General features: G+C 43.3%; 1 protein-coding gene across 1 annotated transcript; it reads right to left on the reverse strand.

Annotated features, from left to right (window-relative positions):
• Window positions 1–3,420: 3,420 nt before the first annotated feature.
• On the reverse strand, window positions 3,421–21,243 carry klhl8 (kelch-like family member 8). Its single transcript, XM_014138929.2, has 10 exons — window positions 21,106–21,243; window positions 14,479–14,719; window positions 12,703–13,251; window positions 11,573–11,759; window positions 11,186–11,329; window positions 8,658–8,769; window positions 8,344–8,512; window positions 7,226–7,385; window positions 6,157–6,358; window positions 3,421–5,898 (listed from the first exon to the last, which is right to left on the reverse strand). The coding sequence occupies exons 2-10, from the start codon at window positions 14,695–14,697 to the stop codon at window positions 5,775–5,777; spliced, it is 1,866 nt and encodes a 621-aa protein (XP_013994404.1). The 5' UTR covers window positions 14,698–14,719; window positions 21,106–21,243; the 3' UTR covers window positions 3,421–5,774.
• Between the last annotated feature and the right edge of the window lie 1,177 nt (window positions 21,244–22,420).

Consider the following 22,420-nt stretch of genomic DNA (forward strand, 5'->3'; position numbering starts at 1 on the left):
TCACTGATACACAGTGGTGGAAAACGTACCATAGTGTCATACTTGAGTAAAAGTAAAGATACCTTAGTAGAAAATGATGCAAGTCACCCAGTAAAATTCTACTTGAGTAAAAGTCTAAAAGTATTTGGTTTTAAATATACTTAAGTATCAAGTCATTGCAATTGCTAAAATAAACTTAAGTATCAAAAGTAAAAATCTTTTCAAATTCCTTATATTAAGCAAACCAGACAGCACCATTTTCTTTTTTTAAATGAATAGACAGGGGGGCACGCTCCAACACTGACATCATTTACAAACAAAGCATGTATTTAGTGAGTCCACCAGATCAGAGGCAGTAGGGATGACCAGGGATGTTCTCTTGATAAGAGTGTGATCATTCAGCTACAAATGCCTCTCCCTAATGTCAATATGCCTTGTCCATTGCTGTTTTGGTTAGTCATTTTTTGTCTTATTTCACTGTAGAGCCTCCAGCCCTGCTCAATATGCCTTAGCTAGCCCTTATGTTCCACCCCCCACACATGCGGTGACCACACCTGGCTTAAATTGTGCCTCTGGAGACAAAACCTCTCTTATCGTCACTCAATGCCTAGGCTTACCTCCACTGTACTCACATCCTACCATTCCCTTGTACATTATGCCTTGAATCTATTCTTCCGCACCCAGAAACCTGCTCCTTTTACTCTCTGTTCCGAACGCACTAGACTAACAGTTATTTTAGCCTTTAGCCGTACCCTTATCCTACTCCTCCTCTGTTCCTCTGGTGATGTAGAGGTTAATCCAGGCCCTGCAGCCCCTAGCATCACTCCCATTCCCCAGGCACTCTCAATTGTTGACTTCTGTAACCGTAAAAGCATTGGTTTCATGCATGTTAACATTAGAAGCCTCCTCACTAAGTTTGTTTTATTCACTGCTTTAGCACACTCCGCCAACCCGGATGTCCTAGCCATGTCTGAATCCTGGCTAGGCCACCAAAAATCCTGAAATTTCCATCCCTAACTATAACATTTTCCAACAAGATAGAACTGCCAAAGGGGGCGGAGTTGCAATCTACTGCAGAGATAGCCTGCAGAGTTCTGTCATACTATTCAGGTCTGTGCCCAAACAATTCGAGCTTCACCTTTTAAAAATCCACCTTTCCAGAAACAAGTCGCTCACCGTTGCCTCTTGTTATAGACCCCCCTCGGCCCCCATTTGTGCCCTGGACACCATATGTGAATTGATCGCCCCCCATCTAGCTTCAGAGTTTGTACTGTTAGGTGACCTAAACTGGGACACGCTTAACACCCCGGCAGTCCTACAATCTAAGCTAGATGCCCTCAATCTCACACAAATCATCAAGGAACCATATCAAATGAGATTTTGTTTTACTACAATGTAAAAACAATTTAAACTGAGCCATGTTGGTTTAAAAAGCTGACTCTTCCAAATGATTTTTTCCCCCAAATGAATAATTATGAATAGATCCACCATTGAGCACAAAAACAACACTTGTTACAGAATATTTTACATAGAAATAACATCTATCAGATAAACCATGCCTGACAACATGATCCAATAAGACAGAAGAATAGAAGAAAATGTAAAGGCTGCTACAACCCTGCTACAACCCTAAATCCGTAACCATGGGCACCCTCTTAGATATCATCCTGACCAACCTGCCCTCTTAATACACCTCTGCTGTCTTCAACCAGGATCTCAGCGATCACTGTCTCAAAGCCTGCGTGTGTACTGGGTCCGCGGTCAAACAACCACCCCTCATCACTGTGAAACGCTCCCTAAAACACTTCTGCGAGCAGGCCTTTTTAATCGACCTGGCCTGGGTATCCTGGAAGAATATTGACCTCATCCCGTCAGTAGAGGATGCCTGGTTATTCTTTAAAAGTGCCTTCCTCACCATCTTAAATAAGCATGCCTCATTCAAACAATTTTGAACTAAAAACAGATATAGCCCTTGGTTCACCCCAGACTTGACTGCCCTTGACCAGCACAAAAACATCCGATGGCGTTCTGCATTAGCATCGAATAGCCCCCGCAATATGCAACTTTTCAGGGAAGTCAGGAACGAATATACTCAGTCAGTTAGGAAAGCTAATGCTAGCTTTTTCAAACAGAAATTTGCTTCCGGTTGCACAAATTCCAAAAAGGTTTGGGACACTAAAGTCCATGGAGAATAAGAGCACCTCCTCCCAGCTGCCCACTGCACAGAGGATAGGAAACACAGTCACCACCGATAAATCTACGATAATCGATCATTTCAATAAGCATTTTTCCACGGCTGGCCATGCTTTCCACCTGGCTACTCCTACCCTGGCCAACATCTCAGCACCCCCTGCAGCAACTTTCCCAAACCGGAGGGCCTGTTGTTCGGACCTCTGGCAATCTCTATGGGTGTGCCACAGGGTTCAATTCTCGGGCCGACTCTCTTCTCTGTATATATCAATGATGTCGCTCTTGCTGCTGGTGATTCTCTGATCCACCTCTACGCAGACGACACCATTCTGTATATATCTGGCCCTTCTTTGGACACTGTGCTAACAAACCTCCAAATGAGCTTTCAACGCCATACAACTCTCCTTCTGTGGCTTCTAACTGCTTTTAAATGCTAGTAAAACTAAGTACATGCTCTTCAACCGATTGCTGCCCGCACCCTAACGCCCAAATAGCATCACTACTCTGGACGGTTCTGACCTAGAATATGTGGACAACTACAAATACCTAGGTGTCTGGTTAGACTGTAAACTCTCCTTCCAGACTCACTTTAAGCATCTCCAATCCAAAATGAAATCTAGAATTGGGTTCCTATTTCGCAACAAAGCCTCCTTCACTCATGCAGATCCTTGACTTCGGTGATGTCATTTACAAAATAGCCCTCAACACTCTACTCAGCAAACTGGATGTAGTCTGTCACTAAAGCCCCATATACTATCCACCACTGCGACCTGTATGCTCTCGTTGGCTGGCCCTCATTACATATCCGTCGCCAAACCCACTGGCTCCAGGTCATCTATAAGTCTTTGCTAGGTAAAGTCCCGCCTCGTCTCAGCTCACTGGTCACCATAGCAACACCCACCTGTAGCACGCGCTCCAGCAGGTATATTGCACTAGTCATCCCCAAAGCCAACACTTCCTTTGGCCGCCTTTCCTTCCAGTTTTCCTGTCCTGTCCTGCTAAGCTTTTAAAATGTAACGAGTACTTTTGGGTGTCAGTGAAAATGTATGGAGTAAAAAGTACATAATTTTCTTTAGGAATATAGTGAAGTAAAAATAGTAAAGTATCGATACCCCAAAAAACTACTTAGTAGTACTTTCAAGTACTTTTACTTAAGTACTTTACGCCACTGCTGATACAGACCATAAGAACATGTTAACTTAAATACACAATCCAAAAAAGTAAAACAAATAATGACATTTTGGAGCCATATCATGGATAATGACAGATTTATTATAGTAACGTCAACAAAATGAAGATTTTAGCTGTATAAAATACAATGCAAGACACAGCATTCATCTGAACCAATAGCAACACATTTACAAAAGCATGAACTGACACGTTCTATATTACGGTTGGCAAGTCAGTACACACCCCTGGCATACAGTATGACACACCAGAGGTATTACAGTTCTATTGTAGAATACAACAAACCAATGGTGCAACAATTCAATATTCCCTTAATGGAGGGTACAACAGCAAATATGCATATAATGGAGTGTACAGAACATTAAGGACCATCAGACGGCCTCAATTCGTCAGGGGCATGGACTCTACAAGGTGTCCAAAGTGTTCCACAGGGATGCTGGCCCATGTTGACTCCAATGCTTCCTAAAGTTGTGTCAAGTTGACTGGATGTCCTTTGGGTGATGGGCCATACTTGATACACACGGAAACTGTTGAGCGTGAAAAACCCAGCAGCGTTGCAGCTCTTGACACTCAAACCGGTGCACCTGGTACCTACTACCATACCCCGTTCAAAGGCACTTCCGGCTTGCCCCATTAAATCTTTTGTCTTGCCCATTCACCCTCTGAATGGCACCCATACACAATCTATGTCTCAAAAATCTTTCTTTAACCAGTCTCCTCCCCTTCATCTACACTGATTTAAGTGGATTTAACAAGTGACATTAATAAGGGATCATAGCTTTAACCTGGATTCACCTGGTCGGTCTATGTCATGGAAAGAGCATGTTTTCCTAATGCATATCATCTCTTCAAACATGTGTATTTCTAAATCAAAGTCTTGGGTCAATCTGTTGACCAACAACAGTCTTACAAATCAAATCCAGAATTACCTGAAAGGCCTTGAATTGACCAGGAGTCACAAGAAAATAAGGTTGAGGAAAAACCTTCTCAAAAAAAAAGATCAGACACTCACTGTCAAAACATTTTGAAAATAGCATAAACATTTCCATAGGACAAAATATAGTGAAACCCCTGACGACTACAGGAAGATAGTGCACAACAACAAGTCCAAGACAAGACAGTAAAGAACAACACCAAAGATAAGCACTGATTTCATAAAAACGCCCAAATATAAAAATATACAATCGGAACCATTTGGCAGATAGAGGATTAATCTCTTCACACGTCTGAAAGCACACTTGTTTACTGACAGCCCAGCTATCTTTGAGTAGAACACAGAGAATATGAGGGTTAGCATTCTGCTAAGACCCTAGACTGTCTGTCCTGAGAGTTATCACTAGTCCCTCAGTCATTTCAAAACTGCACACGTTCAGTCTGGTAACAAAGACATGCATCAACCTCTTATTGCTTCACAATTTAGTCCAACTCTGCCAAAGACCGCCATAGTTTAATCTATCTCAATTAGAATCAGTCTGTTAGGAATGATTGTTCAAAACGCAAATACAGGCTACAGCTAGCTAATGCTAACACAAAAGCGGTTTCAGCATCACGGAGCCTACAGCGGATAGATCTGAATGAAAGCCCTGAAATCCTAAAAAAATAAACATTGTCTATGTGCGAGTCAATAGAATGTCAACAGATTTTTTTATTTATTTTTTATCCCAAACACTGTTCTGTTCACAGAGTCTTTACTTCACAGCTTTCCATCCTCCAGATGCTGTCCATCCTCCAGATGCTGTCCATCCTCCAGATGCTGTCCATCCTCCAGATGCTGTCCATCCTCCAGATACTGTCCATCCTCCAGATACTGTACATACTTCACAGTTCTCTCTCTCTCTCTCTCTCTCTCTCTCATACTGGTTTTATATGTGAGAGACTCGCTGGGAAACCTAGGAAGATCTCTCAGTTCAGACAGTGATGATTGTGAAAGTGAGATCTGACAGAGCAAAGGTACTAACTGGTTGATCTCTTAAAAAAAGTTGATATGCAAGGCCTGTCTAAGGAGACGTCTAAAGCTCAACTATCTGTCAGCCATTTTCCTTTGATAAAGTTCCAAAGCAGTCAAAACGCAAAGAAAATCAATCACTTTTTCAAAATACACCAAATCACTGAATTGCATCTGTAAACATCACAAAAAAGAGAAAATATATTGATTGTTTGTAGATCAGTTCTCCACTGATAAGGTTCAGTCAGAGAAGTGTCTTCAGCTGAATAATAACAATGCACACCACCCTACGTAGTGAGACTGGTTACATTACAGTCAGTGCTAAAGGGAAGTGCTGCTTTAAGGACAGCTGCTCCTAGTCAGTGTCCGTGCAGTGTGATTGAGTGCTTGTGGTTGTGAGTGGGAATGGGTTCTGTTCTGTGCACGTCTGATCTTGTGCAGTTTTCCGGGTCAGCCTGTGGTCAGACAGCGGTCACATGCAGTCGACCACGTTGCTGGAGCCCTGGCCCACGTCTCTGATCTGGCTGATGTGAGTGGAACAGACGGCCACTCCTGCTCCGGCCCGGCAGTGGGAGACAGACCCCACCAGCTCCCATCTGAGGAACACACAGTCAGACCAGGTGGTTATGTATTATGATAAAGCGTCAGTTAACTCACCAGACCTAAAAAGACTAGACCCTCTTTAAGTAGAAAACAGTTATCCATCTGTGCTAGAGCCTTGAGCATACCACACCTGGGTGAAATACTTGGTGTGCTTGTTTAAACTTACATAGTACAACCTCTTCCTTGAACCTGAACTGTAACCCTGCTCTCTCTCTCCCCCTCCCTCCCTCTCCCTCCTCTCCGTGTCTCACCTGTTCATACGGGGGTCGAAGGCCTCCACTGTGTTAAGATAAATGTTCCCATTGTGACCGCCGACTGCGAACACTCGACCCATGACCGTGGCCACGCCCACTCCGCCTCGGGGCGTGGTCAGCTCAGAGACGTAGTTCCAGCGGCAAAGACGGGGGTCAAAACGTTCCACAGAACTCAGCGGGGAGTTGTCATCAAAACCGCCTGCCGGAAGACGGGAGTTCAGTAACACCTCGGTGGAGCACTGACTAACAAACTATAAATGAGCAATTACAGAGTTGAAGGCTTGTATACGCCGTGTCCCGAATAAAGTAAAGTGTGTACATACTGTAGGATAATGGCTCAATCAGTGCAAGATGAGATATGAATAGCGTAACCCGGTCAGTGAAGCAGCAGGCAATAAAGATCCACTCCTCTGCCCAGCAAGGTCAATGCTTATGGTAGACTGAGATAATCAGCAGCTTAACCTCCTCCACAAACACAGCAATGCTGACTCATTTCAACTAGGATCAGCTAAAGGTCATGCCAGAGCTGTGAAACAGCCTTAGAGGACTCTACAAATTCAGCTGATAACATCACCCCACCCTTACGGATCACGTTTAAATCAGTAACCAATTTGACAAAACATGACCTTTTCTCTGTTCTGTCTCATGTTTACAAGCGAACTCCTTGTGTTTGGGTGTGTGAGAAGCATGTGACCCATGTTAAATAGCAGCCAGTAGGCTGGGTGGTAAACACTGATAAGAAATACAACGTGACAGTGATATGTGGTTGTCTCACCTCGTTTAGTTGAATTCACTTACTGTAAGTCAATCACATCGTCTAAATCAGTGTTTCCCAAACCAGGTCCCGGGGACCCCAAGGAGTGCACGTTTTGGGATTGGCCCCTAGCACTACACAGCCGATTCAAATAATCAACTCATCATTAAGCTTTGATTATTTGAATCAGCTGTGTAGTGCTAGAGCAAAAACCCATAACGTGCCCCCCCTGGGGTCCCCGGGACCTGGTTTGGGAAACACTGTTGTAAATGATTAACATGTCAATTGAGTAGTACTGTGCAGTGTTCTTACCCACGACATAGAGGCACCCGTTCAGCTCACTGACTCCATTCCCTGCTCGTCTCTGGCCCATCTCCCTGACCTCTGTCCACTTGTTGAGGTGGGGGTCAAACCTCTCCACACTGGACAGAGAGGCCACACCGTCGTTACCTCCCACAGCGTACACATGACTCTGACAGGACAGGAAGGAGAGGGTTAAACAAGTCATTCTCAGTGCTTGTGGACTGAATTAGGTGCTGCTACTGAGGCTTAGCAATTCAAGAAGTACAACATTTGAGGTGTGTTCCTGTTACTGATTATTATTGCCCACGGACATGGTCAGACTTCAATCACACAAACAGCACAGGGAATAAAATCTCTTTACTGAATGGTGTAACTTAATATTTCGTGAGGGTAATGTCACCTGTTGAGTGTTAAAATTAAGTTTCTCTATTCACAGCCATTAAACTCTAACTGTTTTAAAGTCACCATTGGCTAATGCTCAAAGGGATATTCAATGTCTACCAATACGGTGCCCTTCTTTGAGAGACATTGGAAAACCTCCCTGGTCTTAGCGTGGGGGGGGGGGGTAAAACCTCCATGGTCTTAGCGGGGGGGGTGTAAAACCTCCCTGGTCTTAGCGGGGGGGTGTAAAACCTCCCTGGTCTTAGCGGGGGGGTGTAAAACCTCCCTGGTCTTAGCGGGGGGGTGTAAAACCTCCCTGGTCTTAGCGGGGGGGTGTAAAACCTCCCTGGTCTTAGCGGGGGGGTGTAAAACCTCCCTGGTCTTACCGGGGGGTGTAAAACCTCCCTGGGCCCAGTGAGATTCCCAGAGTGAGTCCATGCAACTTATTATGTGACTTGTTAAGGAAATGTTTACTCCTGAACTTATCTAGGCTTGCCATAACAAAGGGGTTGAATACTTATTGACTCAAGACATTTAAACTTTTAAATAATTTGAAAGAAAAAAAATCTCAAAACATAAATCCACTTTGACATTATGGGGTATTGTGTGTAGGCCACTGACACAAAATCTCAAAATCTGTCTGGAACACAACGAAATGTGGAAAAAGTCAAGGGGTGTGAATACTTTCAGAAGGCTCTATATAATACTGTATGTTCAGTGCAGTCATGTAGCCATGCTGTTCTTACCCCTAAGGCCACAGAGCCCACCCCTCCTCTGGGTGTGTTCATGGACGCCACAGCAGTCCAGCGGTCGCTCTCGATATCGTATCTCTCCACGTCGTTGAAGCACGAGTTGTCATCTAGACCTCCGATGGCGTAGATAGGACCTCCCAGAGCTGCCAGAGCTATGCCCCTTCTACACACATACAGGACAGCATTGACAATAGGGCAGTATATCAGAGTGAGTATAATTAGGGATCTTTATGGACGGCTGTAAAACGACATTTCTGAAACAAAACTCATTAGAGAATTGCCTCCCCCCCCCCCCAGACATGACATACCTCTTAGTGTTCATGGAAGCCTTCATCATCCACTTGTTAGTGAGAGGATCAAACATCTCCATGTTGCCCAGGTGTTCACTACCATCATGCCCCCCTACTGCATACACTTTACCTGAGGACACCAGAGCAACGTTAGGACTACGAGACCATAGACAACCTGACATTCTAAATATGGACAACTCCACAACTTTTAACAGTTTTAATTCTACACGTTTTGCCATGAGGCGGAGAGAAAATGTGCAGTTTTAAAGTAACTGTCCAGTGAAAATATCACTCTTAAAAAGTTAATATTCTGTTAGCTCATACCCAAATAATGTTGTGGACTCATTCTATACTTGTATTTGTGGCCAAAACATAAATTGGAGAAGAAAAAAAATGTATGTCTCAAAAATGCTTGCTATTTCCTCATTGAGTATGATGTCATATTCCTGAGGAGGATGAGCTGGCCAATCAGCAGTCTACTCGTATTCATATGTTTTATGACGGTATACGCCCACACCATTCAAAACACAGAAAAGCTGATTTTTAACATGCTTAACATTTTTTGTCAGGAAAACCATTTCACTCATATTGTAAGTAATTATAGGTCATATTTCATAGAAATCTGGAAACACTGGACAATTACTTTAAAGCACATTTTCTGCAATTCCACACATTTTGCCATGGCTTATGCTATCTGAGTGATTCAAACATAATAAAATCAATGGGGATCCCATGCCATTTTGGGATGTTTTTATTCTTCCTGTCTAGTTATTATTCTGGTGGTTGTTAGTTCTCAAAGATGATCTTATTTTAAAATATATAGGTCCATTATCTTTTCTACATACTTTATATCTGGTTTTAGTCATTTAACTATATAGTCGTGGCCAAAAGTTGAGAATGACACAAATATAAATTTTCATAAAGTCTGCTGCTTCAGGGTCTTTAGATATTTTTGTCAGATGTTACTATGGGATACTGAAGTATAATTACAAGCATTTCATAAATGTCAAAGGCTTTTATTGACAATTACATGAAGTTGATGCAAAGACTCAATATTTGCAGTGTTGACCCTTCTTTTTCAAGACCTCTGCAATCCGCCCTGGCATGCTGTCAATTAACTTCCTGACTGATGGCAGCCCATTCTTGCGTAATCAATGCTTGGAGTTTGTCAGAATTTGTGGGTTTTTGTTTGTCCACCCGCCTCTTGAGGACTGACCACAAGTTCTCAATGGGATTAAGGTCTGGGGAATTTCCTGGCCATGGACCCAAAATATCGATGTTTTGTTCCCCGAGCCACTTAGTTATCACTTTTGCCTTATGGCAAGGTGCTCCATCGGGCTGAAAAAGGCATTGTTCATCACCAAACTGTTCCTGGATGTTTGGGAGAAGTTGCTCTCGGAGGATGTGTTGGTACCATTCTTTATTCATGGCTGTGTTCTTAGGCAAAATTGTGAGTGAGCCCACTCCCTTGGCTGAGAAGCAACCCCACACATGAATGGTCTCAGGATGCTTTACTGTTGGCATGACACAGGACTGATGGTAGCGCTCACATTGTCTTCTCCGGACAAGCTTTTTTCAGGATGCCCCAAACAATCGGAAAGGGGATTCATCAGAGAAAATGACTTTACCCCAGTCCTCAGCAGTCCAATCCCTGTACCTTTTGCAGAATATCAGTCTGTCCCTGATGTTTTTCCTGGAGAGAAGTGGCTTCTTTGCTGCCCTTCTTGACACAAGGCCATCCTCCAAAAGTCTTCGCCTCACTGTGTGTGCAGATGAACTCACACCTGCCTGGTGCCATTCCTGAGCAAGCTCTGTACTGGTGGTGCCCCGATCCCGCAGCTGAATCAACTTTAGGAGACGGTCCTGGCGCTTGCTGGACTTTCTTGGGCACCCTGAAGCCTTCTTCACAACAATTGAACCGCTCTCCTTGAATTTCTTGATGACCTGATAAATGTTTGATTTAGGTGCAGTCTTATTGGCAGCAATATCCTTGCCTGTGAAGCCCTTTTTGTGCAAAGCAATGATAACGGCACATGTTTGACAGAGGAAGAACAATGATTCTGTCTAAAAATCTGTCGTTCTGACCCTGAACAAGGCAGTTAACCCACTGTTCCCCGATAGGCCGTTATTGTATATAAGAATTTGTTCTTAACTGACTCGTCTAGATAAATAAAAGGTTAAAACAAAAAACAAAGAAGTTAAGAGAGATGGCTGGCCCTGGACAAAGGTAAGATTGCTGTCTCCTTGGGCACATGGATTTGTCACATAAATGCACACATTCATTCAGGTTGCAGACCATGTAACTAGGGAGTGCAACAATATCCATAGCCTAGTTATTGGGTTCGTAACATAAACCTAATTCTTATTATTATTATGATGGCTGCTCTCCCAACACACATCTATTCTCCATCCTTAATCTGCAAAGCATTCAGTGAGTACAGGGGGAAAAACAGCACCTAAGACCAGTTTTGGAGTTCTGGCTCTCTATCCATTTTCTATTTCCCCCCTCCCTCTCCATTCTCCACCTCTCTCCATCCATCTCTCACCTCCTACAGAGATGACTCCAACGTGTCGTCTCCTACTGTTCATCTCAGGTCCAAAGAACCAGCTGTTCTTGCTGATGGAGTAACACTCGATGCTGCGGAACGGGTCACCAGAACCACCCCGCCCACCCACACAGAACAACACACCTGAAGATGAGGCAGAGGTCAGAGGTTAGAGCAGGTAAAAATAAAAACACCACACTCTGCAATGCCAAGCTCAACACATTAATATCCACCCTGAGGAATCAATCAACCATTTAGGGTTTAGTTATTTGTCAGGCTCGTATAATATATAAAATTAAGATTTTTCCTTTATCACTGTTCTGCAATGTCCTCAACGCTATCACATAGCTGATTGACGATTAGTTGGACAAGCTGCCAGTCTGTTACCTGCAGTGTGTTTCCTAGGCGTTGTTCTGACAGAATACTCAAAGTCCGGGACAACGTTGTTGCTAAGGTGCAGGTGATAGTTTCTGGCCTCATCCAGCAGATCTCTGCAGCTCAGGTTCCCTCTGATCATCTCCTCTTTGGCCACAGTGGCCGTCAGGAAGTCTACTGGGAGCAAGGGGAGACGCACCTACAGGAGGTATGGATACACAGCACACAGTCAACACACACTGCACAGCACACAGTCAAACACTACCCACACACACACAGTCAAACACTACCCACACACACACAGTCAAACACTACCCACACACACACACACAGTCAAACACTACCCACACACACACACACACAGTCAAACACTACACACACACACACACACACAGTCAAACACTACACACAGACACACAGTCAAACACTACACACACAGTCAAACACTACACACACAGTCAAACACTACACACACTCAAACACTACACACACACACACACTCAAACACACACTCAAACACTACACACAGTCAAACACTACACAGTCAAACACTACACACACACAGTCAAACACTACACACACACACACAGTCAAACACTACACACACACACACAGTCAAACACTACACACACACACACACTCAAACACTACACACAGTCAAACACTACACACAGTCAAACACTACACACACACAGTCAAACACGACACACACAAACACACACACAGTCAAACACTACACACACACAGTGTCACACTACACACACACACACACACACACACAGTCAAACACTACACACACACAGTCAAACACTACACACACACAGTCAAACACTACACACACACACACACACACACACACACACAGTGTCAAACACTACACAGAACTACAACTAAGTATTGATGAGGAAAATGTTCCACAAACACAACATACTACACACAGCACCTACAAGCATAAATTAAACAAAATACCCAAATCTCCCCAACCAGCCCAAGCTGTGTGACTAAGGCAGCGTTTACACTACATGGTCTTATGACCAATCAGATGTGTAAAAATCTAATGCAATTAGACAAAAGACCAAATAGTGGCGAAAACTAAATATTAGAATTGGGCTGCCTGTGTAAACACAGTCTTTCAGACCTACCTGGGTCATGATCTGCTGCAGCCAGGCATCGTGGTGTTGAGGGTTATTCTTCAGCCACTTGACAGCAGCGGTGTACACCTGAGTCTCAGAGTGAATGTTCAGATCACTGGAGGACAACAGGGTTCTCAGGTGAGGAGGCGACACGCACGGGAAGTCCTCACAGTCCACCACTTCCCGGAAGTGCTCGCAAGCGTAGCGATCCGCCATGTCCATTAGGTCGACGCGGTTGTGGCTCTCGGCAAAGGTGCGGACAGCCAGGCAGTTAGAGGGGTGGAAGTGGGCCTTCATGTACTCACAGCAGGCTCTGGCTACCAACTCTACCTGCAGTATACAGGCTGCGTAGAGGAGGGGCTGCACGTTGTCCACTGTCAGGGTCAGACGAGAGGAGTAGGCGAAACGCACCAGGTCGTGGATGGCGTCTCCGTCAAAGTCCTTGATCTCAATCAGGTCCTGTTTGGCCTCGGACATCTCAGACAGGAACATGGCCCTGAAGTAAGGGATGACACAGGCCAGCACCAGCTTGTGGCATGGTATCAGCCTGCTGCCCACCTGAACACAGGGAGAGAAAAGGAGAGAAAGAGTTAACACAAGCTCACACGTTATTCATTCCCTGAACTATTCAGCCACAAAAGGTTTTGTTGGTTCATTTGTGTCTTTTATTTATTATATATATATTTTAAATAAGCCTAACTGGTTTCCACCAAACTTCACAAAAACAGACATAAGGCTATTATTTTTTGCCTTGGAGACAAATAGAATTAGGAATTAGACAAATAGAATTAGGAATTAGAATACCAGAGTAGACATGAACCTTCTTATGTTGGGATAAAGGGCAGCCATTTTGGTCAGGGAGTTGGTCAACCATGATTTGCCAGCGCTTTGATAAGACATTGTAAAATAATGAATTTTGAATAATTTTCTGCACTATATGTTTGTTAGCTAGCCAGACAGTTTTAGAGGAATGATTCCATAGATGATTCATTTTAAAAGGCCAATATGCCAACATTCCATTAAAAAAAATGCAGTCCATCCACAGTCATACTTCAGTTGATGATCGGACTTAGACAAGTTGTAAATGCAAGTACTAATATTTTATCATAATAGTACTCACAGCTTTCCAAGAAAACTAAAAAGTAGACATTTACATATATTTTAGAGGCTATTTATACAGAAAGTGTGTAAAACCCGAATAAACTGTATTTATAATTATGACTATTTTAGGTTGACAATAATTAAACAATTTATGATACCACATGCCTTACTTTTATTTTCCTGCATAAGTCAAATCAGGATTAAGCCTCTACTGCCATTGGCTACTGGGGGCGGCAGGTAGCCGCTGGGGCGGCAGGTAGCCTAGTGGTTAGAGCATTGGGCGAGTAACCGAAAGGTTGCTGGATCGAATCCCTGAGCTGACAAGGTAAAAATCTGTCATTCTGCCCCTGAACAAGGCAGTTAACCCACTGTTCCTAGGCCGTAATTGAAAATAAGAATTTGTTCTTAACTGACTTGCCTAGTTAAATAATGGTAAAATAAAATAATTAAATACACATTCTAATTAGACTGGTTTGGATTTCTCCCTGACCAATATGGCAGCCATTTTCACTCCATTCTGGAACTTTGAGTATTAATGACATCTCAACCCCTCTAGTAATTTAATATCATCTCTATGCTTTACCCATTTCACAAATAGCTAGTAGCCAAAGAGCTAGTGGCTGAGCATTGTGAACACTATAAAACCCCACTCTGCCTGTCCCTCGCATCTATGTCCAGACCAACCTTCAGTGTGACATCACAGAGCTCCCCCACTTCGTAGAACTGCCTCAGGGAGTCGTGGAAGTCCTTCCATGCCTCATGGGCCTCAAAGACAAAAGATCCGTCAGGCTCAGAGTCTCCATCAGGCCTGGTGGTGGTGGTGGTGGTGCCCTGACGGTTCTCCTTCTCCTGCTTGAGCTTATGCTGCTTGGCATGCTCCGGCACCATGTCGCCTGGAGCCATCACAGTCTACAGGGAGTCAGACCTGGGAGGAGAGAGAAGGGCAAGATGAAGGGGAGAAAATTCAGAGAGCTTGTTAGAAGGAAGGGAGGGGGTAGCCTAGTCCTGTACATTTACAGCCAACCAAATGTTCCCTCTGTCCCACACTCAGTGGAAAAAACAGGTCAAGCCAATTCTCACAAGAGGCTAACTGTATGATGACACGGTTGGGAGTAGAGAGCTGTAACTAGAGACGCCCCTGTGTGAGCTCCCTCTCTCTCTCTCGCTGTCAAACTGATATGGCACAGCCTATAAAACAGAGCATCGCAAAGCACATTTCGACCCACATTCGACAGATTATGTGGCTTCTCTGGTGAGCTTTCTGCTGCTGAATAGACTCCCTGAGATAATGTGGCCAAAGGCTTCACCACCCCCCTCGTCACTATTCTAAAGGACAGAAGACATCTATTGTAGGGGTGTAACATTCACCATTACACAACGGTCCTTGATTCAAATGTTTAAGATTCAAATGTTTAAGATATGACTGCATCAGTCCGCAGACCACAAACCGATCCAAATTGTAGCATCGGTGAGAAAAATCGATTCAAAACGTTATGAATAGCCGATTCACTTTTTTGTTGTTGTTGCTCATATTAGTTTCTACCTCCCGAAAATAACTCATTTTGTGACAACTGATGCGTCCCCTCTTCCAGTATCGAAACTAAGCATTTAACTGCATTGAGTCATTGAGCATGCAGAACAACCCTAGGGAGTAGCCTAGTCAAACTGCACACTGTGCCCAGCTTTGCTCGCTATATTAGACTTTATAAAAGTTGAGTGACAACCTGTGTAATTTGCTAGGTTATTGTTATCTATGCGCTGTTGAAAATTGTGTTTTTCCAGAATAAAGGTTAGCTTCCAGAGACAACTCATCTGGCTACAGCTGCTGAATGAGGCTGACAATAGATTTTTATTTTGATTGTTCACCATGAGCAATATTTTTTTTAGTAGTTCAGTGTATAAAAAGGTCATTTTTAGATATACAGGGTAAAGTGATATTTTCATAACGGGGAATCACTTTTTGCGAGGTGCCAAAGCCGCAGGACAAAATGAGCTGACTAAAAGCTTCCAAAAGGTCAAAACCATTTGATTTTGAGATGGGGGGGGGGTGAAATCCAAAGTTGTACTATATATTCACTGGCTATGTCATAGCTCATTTGTAAAGAATAAGTATTGATACATTACAAGCTGAAACACTTCATCTGTTAAAAATGACAAGTTAATGAGTGGGTGATGGTGATTTCAGAACCAGTGGAGGGGGACAAAAAAAACTAATCTGATAGTGGTAGTGGGGTGGTAGAGAGGCCCAGCTCAGAGAGGCCCAGCCCAGACAGGCCCAGCCCAGAGGGGCCCAGCTCAGAGGGGCCCAGCCCAGAGAGGCCCAGCTATTGAGCGCCATCAGCAGCAGATTTTAATTTAGAATGGAACATGAATGTTCATGCAACAAATGTTCAGTGCATTTTGTTCACTAATTAAATTAAACCTAATTGTTTCAAACCAAAACGTAGCATTCCTGTATAGTATGAGAACCCATGTATCTACACTGAGCAAAAATATAAACGCAACATGTAAAGTGTTGCTCCCATGTTTCATGAGCTGAAATAAAGATCGCAAAAATGTTCCATACATCAAAAAGCTTATTTCTCAAAAATGTTGTGCACAAAATTTGTTTACATCCCTGTTGGTAAGCATTTCTCCTTTGCCAAGATAATCCATCCACCTGACAGGTGTGGCATATCAAGAAGCTGATTAAACAACATGATCATTACACAGGTGCCCCTTGTGCTGGGGACAATAAAAGGCCACTCAAATGTGCAGTTTTGTCACACAATGCCACAGCCGTCTCAAGTTGAGGAAGTATGGAATTGACATGCTGACTGCAGGAATGTCAACCAGAGCTGTTGTCAGAGAATTGAATGTTCAGTTCTCTACCGTAAGCCATCGTTTTAGAGAATTTGGCAGTACGTCCAATCGGCCTCACAACCGCAGACCACGTGCATGGCGTCGTGTGGGCGAGCGGATTTGCTGATGTCAACGTTGTGAACAGAGTGCCCCATGGTGGGGCTGGGGTTATGTATGCTATGGGCTGGCATAAGATACGGGCAATGAACACAATGGCAATTTGAATGCACAGAGATACCGTGACGAGATCCTGAGGCCAATTGTCATGTCATTCATCCACCACCTCATGTTTCAGCATGATAATGCACAGCCCTGTTGTAAGGATCTGTACACAATTCCTGGAAGCTGAAAATGTCCCAGCTCTTCAATGGACTGCATACTCACCAGACATGTCACCCATAGCTAGCTAACTATAGCTACTGAAACAGATGATGTCGTTTTTCTATGTTTTTGGGGAGGAACATTGTTTGCATCCATGAGCTAGCTAGCTTTTTTTTATGACCAGCACTGTAGGTGTGTGAGACAACTTCACCAGCATCATAGCAGACGTATCGATGAATCATTGTGACATATGAAATACGAGTGATAGTGTAATCAATGTTTAATAACTACGTAAAACATTTATGAAAGCATTAAATTATTATGTGACGTGCAGTCATATTCAGTTCCTGATTGGTCAACAAGATTATTTGACGTCTCTTTTTTGACATGCAAAGACCCAAACGGCGTTACATAGAAATTCTGGTTGAGAATGAAACGACTGAACAAATGAACAACCAAACAGCACAGCAAGTGAAAGAAATAGGTTTTGATTATGTTTTACTGGTAATGGGGACATATGTAAATGCCAACAAAATAACTTTTTGGTCAGTGTGGTGTGTATGTGTGTAACCTTTACTTAACTAGGCAAGTCAGTTAAGTACAAATTCTTATTTACAATGACGGCCTACCCCCGGCAAAAACCCGGACGACGCTGGGCCAATTGTGCACCGCCCTATGGGACTCCCAATCACGGCCGGATGTGATACAGCCTGGATTCAAACTAGGGACTGTAGTGACACCTCTTGCACTGAGATGCCGTGCCTTAGACCGCTGCGTCAACTATTTAACTGTACCAGAATGCTTAAAAGGCCGCAAAAATGTTAAATATCGGTTATCTGTTTTTTTGGCAAGAAAGATATTGGATATCGGTATACTAATATATATATTACTAGTATACATTATATTAACTGCCTGCATTTGGATATGGAGCAATTACAGTGCCTGTAGCAGGGTTTATGGACAACCGGCATGTAGAAGGTGCTACAATGTAGCCAATGTTGACATTCTAATTAACTTGCTAGACAACCAACAATGTAAATTACACTTGGCTAACTTAGGGACGATTGCTATGCTAACCAGTCTTTGGCAACTAGCTAACTAGCCATCTGCTTATGTTTTCAACCAAATAGGTGACACAAGCTAGCTGATGAGAGTTTATCTGTATTCATCTGTCACCATACCACCACAGACCGATGCAGGCACTAAAACCGAGCTGTATACCTCCATAGGCAAACAGGAAAACGCTCATCCAGAGGCGGCGCTCCTAGTGGCCGGGGACTTTAATGCAGGGAAACAAATAAGTTTTACCTCATTTCTATCAGCATGTTAAATGTGCAACCAGAGAGAGAAAAAAAATTGTAGACCACCTTAACTCCCCCTCCATTTGGCAACTGCTGAATATACCCTGACTCTGTTGCACAGAACGCAAGATAAGTGACACAATTTCCCTAGTTAAAATGCCTGCTAACATGAATTTATTTTAACTAAATATGCAGGTTTAAAAAAATATAGTTGTGTATTGATTTTAAGAAAAACATCTATGCCTACGGTTAGGTACATTGGTGCAATAACAGTGCTTTTTTTCACAAATATGCTTGTTAAATCATCACCCGTTTGGCGAAGTAGGCTGTGATTCGATGATAAATTAACAGGCACCGAAATTGATTATTTGCAACGCAGGAAAAGCTAGTTAAACTAGTAATATCATCAACCATGTGTAGTTTAGTGATTATGTTAAGATAGATTGTTTCTTATAAGATACGTTTTAAGCTAGCTAGCAACTTAACTTGGCTCCTTGCTGCAGTAGCGTAACAGGTGGTCAGCCTGCCACGCAGACTCCTCGTGGAGTGCAATGTAATCCGTGTCCAAATATGCCAATTACCGATTGTTATGAAAACTTGAAATCGGCCATGCCGATTAATCGGTCGACCTCTAGTACGTACATACCCCAACCAGAAGCCATGGATTACAGGAAACATCCGCACTGAGATAACGGGTAGAGCTGCCGCTTTCAAGGAGCGGGACTCTAACCCGGAAGCTTTTACGAAATCCCACTATGGTGTCAGACGAACCATCAAACAGACAAAGTGTCAATACATGACTAAGATCGAATCGTACTACACCGGCTCCGATGCTCGTCGGATGTGGCAGGGCTTGCAAACTATTACAGACTACAAAGGGAAGCACAGCCGATAATTGCCCAGTGACACGAGCCTACCAGACAAGCTAAATCACTTACATGCTCGCTTCGAGGCAAGTAACACTGAAACATGCATGAGAACATCAGCTGTTCCGGACGACTGTGTGATCACGCTCTCCGCAGCCGATGTAAGACCTTTTAAATAGGTCAACATTCACAAGGCCGCAGAGCCAGAAGGATTACCAGGACGTGTACTCCGAGCATGTGCTGACCAACTGGCAAGTGTCTTCACTGACATTTTCAACCCCTCCCTGTCGGAGTCTGTAATATCAACATGTTTCAAGCAGACCACCATAGTCCCTGTGCCCAAGAACACGAAGGTAACCTGCCTAAATGACTACCGACCCGTAGCACTCACATCTGTAGCCATGAAATGCTTTGAAAGGCTGGTCATGGCTCACAACACCATTATCCCAGAAACCCTAGACCCACTCCAATTTGCATACCACACCAACAGCTCCACAGATGATGCAATCTCTATTGCACTCTACACTGCCCTTTCTCACCTGGACAAAAGGAACACCTAAGTGAGAATGCTATTAATTGACTACAGCTCAGCGTTCAACGCCATAGTGCCCTCAATGCTAATCACTAAGTTTAAGGACCCTGGGACTAAACTCACCGACAACAACGAGACAGCCTATAGGGAGGAGGTCAGAGACCTGACCGTATGGTGCAAGGACAACAACCTCTCCCACAACGTGATCAAGACAAAGGAGATGATTGTGGACTACAAGAAAAGGAGGACCGAGCACGCCCCCATTCTGATCGACGGGGCTGTAGTGGAGCGGGTTGAGAGCTTCAAGTTACTTGGCGTCCACATCACCAACAAATAAACATGGTCCAAGCACACCAAGACAGTCATGAAGAGGGCACAACAAAACCTACTCCCCCTCAGGAGTCTGAAAAGATTTGGCATGGGTCCTCAGATCCTCAAAAGGTTTTACAGCTGCACCATCGAGCATCCTGACGGGTTGCATCACTGCCTGGTATGGCAACTGCTCGGCCTGCACTACAGAGGGTTGTGCGTACGACCCAGTACATCACTGGGGCCAAGCTTCCTGCAATCCAGGACTTCTATACCAGGCGGTGTCAGAGGAAGGCCCTAAAAATGGTCAAAGACTCCAGCCATCCTAGTCATAAACTGTTCTCTCTGCTACCGCAAGCAGTACTAGAGCGCCAATTCTAGGTCCAAGAGCCTTCTAATCAGCTTCTACCCCATAAGACTCCTGAACAGCTAATCAAATAACTACCCAGACTATTTGCATTGCCGCCCAGCCCTACGCTGCTGCTACTCTTTTATTATCTATGCGTAGTCACTTTAATAACTCTACATGCATGTACATATTACCTCGACACTGGCGCCCCCGCACATTGACTCTGTACCGGTACCCCCTGATTATAGCCCCGCTATTGTTATTTACTTTAATTATTTGTTATACTTATCTCTTAATTTTATTTTCTTAAAACTGCATTGTTGGTTAAGGGCTTGTAAGTAAGCATTTAACTGTAACGTCTACACCTGTTGTATTTGGCGCATGAGACAAATACAATTTGATTTGATGTACGGTTGTTATGCTAGCTCACTTGCTAATGACTGTTAGCTGGGTAAATAGCTAGCTAGAGGTAGCGGTATTTATACGTCTCTCATATCTTTGCGGTACTATAACTTAGAGTATAAGTGTCGGTAGGAGTATAAACAATCATAAGTAATAGCTTTACTGGTGTAGTTATATTTTTGCTAGTTAACAACAAGTAATCTGTTCAAATTCATTGGCTAGCAAGAAGCTAGCGAACGTTAACTAGCTAGCTGAAAATTAGCTATTAACGTTACTGAAGTCATGCAAGATGTTTGAGGAAACTAATTACTGTTACCCTCGCTATACATTTACTACATGGTACACGTTGAGCCAATCTACATTAGACAGAGACATTTATTTTTCTGTTACCTCATCTTGTAAAAATCCAATCCCACTTTCATTTACAGGCACAGAAATTAAACCATTCGACTCGCTCTGCGCAGACATCAATTCGGGGCGTTTCTTGATGTGGGCGTTCCTTGATATCAGGAAATAACCATCGGTGCCTGCCATTGGTCAGTTCCGGTGTTATGAGACTAATGTTCTCTCGACACAGATTATTTGTTTACATAGCAAATTAGGATAAGTAACAAAAAAATACAAAAAACAAGTTAGGATAATTGGCGTGATTAGGAGAATAGGGTTAAGGTTAGGCGTATCTACAGCTGTCCCCGAGCAAAAGAAACGTCAATGGACCAATGGCGAGTATCAATGGGTGTAAATTAATATCAAGAAACGCTGATAACAGAAAACGGCCCTAATTGCGGTCTGCAATTACACCTTTCTCGCTCTGGCACAGATGTTGCCGTTTCATCTTCTTTGTCTTTTATATTATAATGGCAGTCCTCAAACAAACGTTTTAGGTGCATGCCGCCACCTACTGTGCTGGAGTGTGCGATCATTATGGTTTGCCAAATTCTGTACTGCAAATTGTTTATATATATATATATATATATATATATATATAATAATAATAATAATAATAATAATAACAAATAAACAAATACCTCCCTACTAACTTCTAACAAACCCTCCCACATCCCCAAATACTCTACCAGTGTGATTGGAGGAAGCCAGCTGTGTCCAACCAGGTTCAGTCAGTGGAGGACTTGTACCGGGACGGACAGTACAAGCCTCTGTACCTAGAGACCGCAGAGTAGGATCTTCAGTGGCTAAGGAACCATCTCCCGGGCAGATTCAGTGGAATGGCATACCTCCTTGAACCTGAGCCAGAACAACTGATACCATCCCTGTCTGTACAAGTGGAGGTCTGTATTTAATCCCTTATAATCTCTATATGAAGGAGGTGAAATCTATTTAATTTAATGGTGTCAGAATGTACTGCTGTATTAAATCAATTCAGAACTAACTTGTTGACATGTTCTATTGCAGATTCAAAACCAGATGCATTCTGCAATAAATGTATCTATATTCATCAACGAATAAGCATATTTGACAAGAATGCACCTAGTCACCCATCAATCACCTGAACTCCAACAATCACATTGTTTTAAAGAAATCAAAATAGTAAACAATGAATACATATGCCTTTCATACATAACATATAACCATCTGACTCTAAGTAAAGATGAAATAATTTATTAATCAATGCCACAAACCTGGGACATCGAAGAGCACCATATGAACTGTTATTACCATCAGATTCTTCCGTCAAACAGTGTAT

This window comes from Salmo salar, chromosome ssa13 (genome assembly GCF_905237065.1).
Source record: "Salmo salar chromosome ssa13, Ssal_v3.1, whole genome shotgun sequence".
In the NCBI taxonomy this organism is placed as follows: domain Eukaryota; kingdom Metazoa; phylum Chordata; class Actinopteri; order Salmoniformes; family Salmonidae; genus Salmo; species Salmo salar.